The sequence below is a fragment of the Lactuca saligna genome, chromosome 1 (assembly GCF_052625555.1).
Source record: "Lactuca saligna cultivar CGN05327 chromosome 1, ASM5262555v1, whole genome shotgun sequence".
Classification (NCBI taxonomy): domain Eukaryota; kingdom Viridiplantae; phylum Streptophyta; class Magnoliopsida; order Asterales; family Asteraceae; genus Lactuca; species Lactuca saligna.
Genome location: NC_136417.1, coordinates 75,817,192 through 75,823,191, shown reverse-complemented (window position 1 = coordinate 75,823,191; position 6,000 = coordinate 75,817,192). Strand labels below are relative to the sequence as shown.

General features: G+C 34.2%; 1 protein-coding gene across 1 annotated transcript; it reads left to right on the top strand.

The window, feature by feature from the left end:
- The first annotated feature begins 658 nt into the window (after positions 1-658).
- LOC145040061 (serine/threonine-protein kinase SAPK7-like) lies at positions 659-3,424 on the top strand. Its single transcript, XM_078988050.1, has 9 exons — positions 659-869; positions 1,187-1,261; positions 1,389-1,490; positions 1,638-1,691; positions 1,845-1,937; positions 2,307-2,399; positions 2,534-2,638; positions 2,817-2,915; positions 2,999-3,424. The coding sequence occupies exons 1-9, from the start codon at positions 750-752 to the stop codon at positions 3,317-3,319; spliced, it is 1,062 nt and encodes a 353-aa protein (XP_078844176.1). The 5' UTR covers positions 659-749; the 3' UTR covers positions 3,320-3,424.
- Positions 3,425-6,000: the final 2,576 nt, after the last annotated feature.

The window sequence follows — 6,000 nt, the reverse complement described above, 5'->3', positions numbered from 1 at the left end:
GTCATTTTTTATTCCTAGACGGTGAGCTTTATAGCAGACGAGGGAACAAAGAGGTATCTGCGATTGGAGGGATATTTAAATTAACATGCTAAATTTAAGGATATCGAAAAGGGTTCAAAATTTGAATGAATCCGGGATTTGAGGGAACCATATCAAATTGCTGAGAAATATAAGGAGATTTGATGATAAATATTTGAATTCAAAATGTGGTTAAAATTTAATATTATTTTATTAATGGCTAGTTGTACTATCAGCTTCATCATTTGGACGTCTTAAAAAAATATTATTATTATAATCAATCTATTTTTAGAAATAGTTAGATTTTTTTTATAAGATAGTAAAGATATATATATATATATATATATATATATATATATATATATATATATATATATATATATATATATATATTATCTTTTACGCATCAACTGCCTACAAAAGTATTATATATGAAGCTCTCAAACCACCCAAAAGTTCATTCTTTTGAACGTTGCAAGTGAAAATTAATTCAACTTGAAATAAAGAAACAATTATTTTAATGATTGGAGTCATGGGAGTTCGTGAAATTGCATGTGACTTCCCATGCCGACCTTATGTATCCAAGTCTCCTTCCCACGTGTTTTCTATCTCATATCCACTACATACACACATTTTGTTTCTACGCATTCCACATACACATCTCTGTATATATACACAAAGTGTCGGAGGTGAGGTTTTCACTTTCAGTCAAAAACTCGCCCATCAGCTCAATGGACAAGTACGAGGTAGTGAAGGATCTTGGAGCTGGGAATTTTGGGGTCGCAAGGCTCCTGAGACATAAAGAAACCAAAGATCTCGTTGCCATGAAATACATTGAGCGTGGTCAAAAGGTATATAACTAAATATATATGATATGTGTTACTTTTGTATGTACATGCTTACAATTTTTTCTTTGGAAAGATCAAATGAGAATCTAATATGTGCATAAAACATGTGCACATAGTCCCCAAAAAAGCAAAAATGAAAAAGTATGTGTACATGATATATATCTATTTTGATTAAAACATATGTCCATTTAAATTCATGCTCCCACTGAAAATTTTCATCCAGAAAAAAAGGTGTCATGTTCTCACACCTTTTTAGGTTCTAATTTGATGTTTGGCCTTTTCAATATATATATTTTTTATATAAAAAACCATGAATGCAGATTGACGAAAATGTGGCAAGAGAGATCATAAACCATAGATCACTTCGTCATCCTAATATTATCCGGTTTAAGGAGGTAAATACTTATACATGTGGATACAATTAATATTAGCAACTTCATGCAGGAGTTTGGTTATATTTAACTTAATATTAATTATTTTGGCTAACACATAATTTATATATGATTTATGTATGTTTATAAGGTTGTACTGACACCTACACATCTAGCAATAGTGATGGAGTATGCTGCTGGTGGAGAGCTCTTTGATCGTATCTGCACCGCAGGTCGATTCAGTGAAGATGAAGTACGTTTTAATAGTTTATGGAATTTTCAATTTCTGTTGTTAAACATATATATAGGATAACAAAATTTTATTACCAATTAATAGAAATATGTATGTATGTAACTATATATATAGTGTGATTATTTATATTTGTTGAAAATTTGACAGGCAAGGTATTTCTTCCAGCAATTGATCTCTGGGGTCTCCTTCTGCCACTCCATGGTAAAAATAATGAACTATTCCAAGATATTAATGTATTGAAATATTAAAATTCTATATGAATTTAATCTTTTAAAGTAAAGTTTATATAACTAATGAAAAATTATGATTATGTAATGTTGATCATTTCCAACCTAAAGAAGTTGTGATATGCAGCAAATATGTCATCGGGATTTGAAGTTGGAAAATACGCTTTTAGATGGAAGTCGAGCACCTCGGCTGAAAATATGTGATTTCGGATATTCAAAGGTTATAATCTAGTTTTCATTTGAATCTGTTCCCCAGTTTTTACATTTATCTAATGCATAATTAATGTTTTCTTCATTTCTCTCAAAGTGGTGATATTTCCACTTATGTTTTTGATCCATCCGTACAACAAATATGTTTCGACTCTATATCCCTGATCATATTCTTCTTCGATTAATATGAGGGGTACAAAAATCAGATAACTTTTTTTAAAAAAAAAATGTGAGGAGATGAACATTCATAAATGGGATCAATTGATAGATATGTTAAAAATTGGGAAATAATAATTGATAATATATACCAATAGTTTTATTTTCAAGTAGCTTAAAAAAATTCAAAATGTTAACAGTCTGTTTTGTTGTTTCTTTATAGTCGTCACTTCTTCATTCGAGGCCCAAGTCAACTGTTGGAACTCCAGCTTACATTGCCCCTGAGGTTCTCTCTCGTAGAGAGTACGATGGCAAGGTACAAATTTATGTCTTTAGATAGAAAAAGCCGACTTCTATAGATACATATAAAGTTCACAATATTATATTTAATTTATTAAATTTATGCAAAAGTAGTAAATATATTTTTAATTATTTTTATATATTTTGTAGTTGGCAGATGTATGGTCATGTGGAGTGACACTATACGTTATGCTGGTGGGAGGATACCCTTTTGAAGATCCAGCTGATCCGAAAAACTTCAGAAAAACCATTAGTGTAAGTGTTCACTTTCAGTCTATTTTCGTGAGAACGACATCAGTACTTCTAGTTGTATACTATTAGCAACATTGTTAAATAGAAAACCTGAAGAAAATAAGGAAACAAATAAAATAAATCGGAAGTTACCTGAAATGAATTTAAAATGCTTACAAATTGGTCTTTAATTGTATTGCAGCGTATTATGAGCATTCAATACAAGATTCCAGACTATGTTCACATATCTCAAGAATGTAAACAACTTCTCTCACGTATATTCGTGGCAAATCCTTCGCGGGTATGAATCAGTTTATTTTGAAAATCAAATAAATTATGTTGTTAGGTTGTAATGATGATCTTATTTGCCTTATGATCAAATAGAGGATTACGATCAAAGAAATCAAGAATCATCCATGGTTTCTAAAGAATTTACCAAGGGAGCTCATGGAATCGGCTCAAACCAACTATTATCAACGAGACAACCCAAGTTTTTCTCTTCAAAGTGTGGAGGAGATCATGAAGATTGTAGAGGAGGCTAGAAACCCTGTGCCATCTTCAAAATCAGTAGGGTATTTTGGTTGGGGAGCTGAAGAGGATGACGAAAAAGAGGAAGAATTTGACGAGGAAGAAGTAGAAGAGGAAGATGAATATGAAAAGAGGGTAAAAGAGGTTCATGCTAGTGGTGAATTTAATGTCATTTAAGCAAATATTTTCTATCATGTATTCGTGTATTGTATTATGATTTGAACAAAAGTTTTTATTTTGTAAGATTATATAAAGTAATATATTATGCATAGTGTTTAGTAATCGAATGATAGTCGCCGATTTGAGAGAGTGAATCTCCTAAGAAAGGTGGAAGGAAGAGATTATGATATGGAGCAAATATGTAGCAAAACACAAATGTAGCTGAAAATACGAATGCATTAATTATAGTAATATAAATATGCAGCAAAACACAAATGCAGCTGAAAATACGAAGATAATGAGAAACGTGGACCTATAGAACTAGATAAACATGCAAGTTAAGAAGTAACCAAACAAATGACAACTGTGATTTTAATACTTGTAAATCGGCCAACCTCTTCTCATGCCTTGTTGTGTTCTGGGGAGTGTGGGCCGATTTACAAGTATCAAAATCACAGCAAAACACAACAAGGCCAACCTCTTCTTATGCCTTGTTGTGCAACCTTATCCTCCCCAGCTAGATGCGCCATTATTACATGCCTTGTTGTGTCCTGGGGAGTGATGAAGTGTTGTTGATGAACAAAGAAGCAAGGATGTGCCACTCAAGTTGAAGACACACCATTCATGAGGAAGGTGTGCCATCATGGCTCCTGATGCGCTACTTAGGTGTTAGGTTCACTAAGATGCTCAAGATTGTTTAATGTTTCTCAGAAGGATGAAGATGCTCGAGGAGGATGCTCTACATGGCTGATGTGCCATATTTATGGCAGGTACGCCATCATGATGGTCCATGGTGGCTCATGATGTGCCATCATGACCCATGATGCTCCATCATGTATTTAGTTGATGCTCATGAGGTTGAAGGCTCTAGAAGCCTTTGTATGGAACTCCGTGATTAATTGGACTTTAAGGCATCCCCTTAATGGGATAATTTTAAATGGGACCGACCCATCAAAATTAGGGTTTCCCATGCTTGCCTATAAATAGGCTCAACCTCAATCATTGTAAAATTGATAGATTTCTATAAGAGCTCAAAGTGAGATACAATTTATAGTGCTTGTAATAGTTCTAGTAAGTTAATAAAATGAGTAAATTACACGAATGGTCCCTATGGTTTAGGGTAATTTGCATGTTTGGTCCCTAACTTATTTTTTTTAACTAGGAAGGTCCCTACAGTTTGTTTTTGTTACACGTTTGATCCCTATCTTACCTAAAAAGACTATTTTGCCATTGATTTTTTAATTTATTTAAATAAACACACCCTGAACTCCATTCCCCTCACCTTACCTTACCTATCCCACCATTTTTCCCTATTTAAATAATAGTTTTTTTTAGGTAAGATAGGGACCAAGTGCGTAACAAAAACAAATAGTAGGGACCAAATGTGTAACAAAAGCAAACATTAGGGACTTTTCGAGTTAAAAAAATTAGTTAGGGACCAAACGCGTAAATTACCCCAAACCATAGGGACCATTCATGTAATTTACTCTAATAAATTCTTTTCTTTCGATCGCCCGTGGACAGAGGTCACCTTGGCGGAACCACGTTAAATATTTTAATTGTTCTTTTAATTTACGTTTTTCAGAAGCTTTAATTCCGCGAGTTGACCGAAGTTTATTTGATATTTGTCTAAAATGGTTAACTTGTTTTGTTGTCACCCAATAAATTGGTATCATAGTTATGGATGAAGACGGGAGTGCTAAGATCGACAAGTACAATGGAAAACATTTTGGTTTTTTGGAAAATACAAATTGAAGACTACATCTACCAAAAGAATTTACATGAACCCTTTTCAGAAGATAAGCCATTCCTTATGAAGCTGGAGGATTGGGAATTCTTAGATTGGTAGACACTTGGTATGGTGAGACCATCATTGGCAAAGAACGTTGCTTACAACATTGTCAATGAGAATACAACTTATAGGTTGGTCAAAGAACTATTTAACATGTACGAGAAACCTTCAACAACAAATAAGGTTCACCTGATTTTGCAATTGGTAAATTTATAGATGAAGGAAGGTGGCTCAGTCACTGATCATGTCAATGAATTTAATTTGATCCTGTCAAGGTTGACATTGATTAAGATTAAATTTGAAGATGAAGTCCAAGCATTGCTACTATTAGCATCATTTCCTGAAAGTTGGTCAAGAGCAGTGGCAACAGTTAGCATCTCAACTGGAGATGCCAAGCTAACATTCGAAGGCACACACGATTTAATCCTTGGTGAGGATCAGCGTAGACGAAGTACTAAAGAATCCTCTAACAATATTCTTAGTTCTAAGGAAAGAGGAATGAAGTCCAATAGAGGGAGTGGGGGTAGATGAAGATCAAAGTTGAGGAAGAGTGACTCGATGAGTTGGGGCTAGAGGGTGAAACCCTAAATTCCGGAATTTTGCACCCTGTTTAAGGGATCATTAGCCCCCCTCCCCTCCTTAGTCCCCTACAGCCTCTAGAGAGTCCATCAATCCCTATTTCATGTGAGAACTTCATTTGAGTGTGTTTGGAGCTTCAGAAGGTGGAACTTGTAAAGGGAGCTTGAAGGTCAAGTAGCTAGCAGCAAGAGACTCGTGTGGATCTACAAAATCTATCCCAGTTAGCTTCATTTGAGGTATTAATTCATGATCTTGGCCTCATTTCCTTCTAGATCTCATATGGGTGAAGTTTAGGGATTTTGGCTTGGTTATGACGTTATTGCTGTGT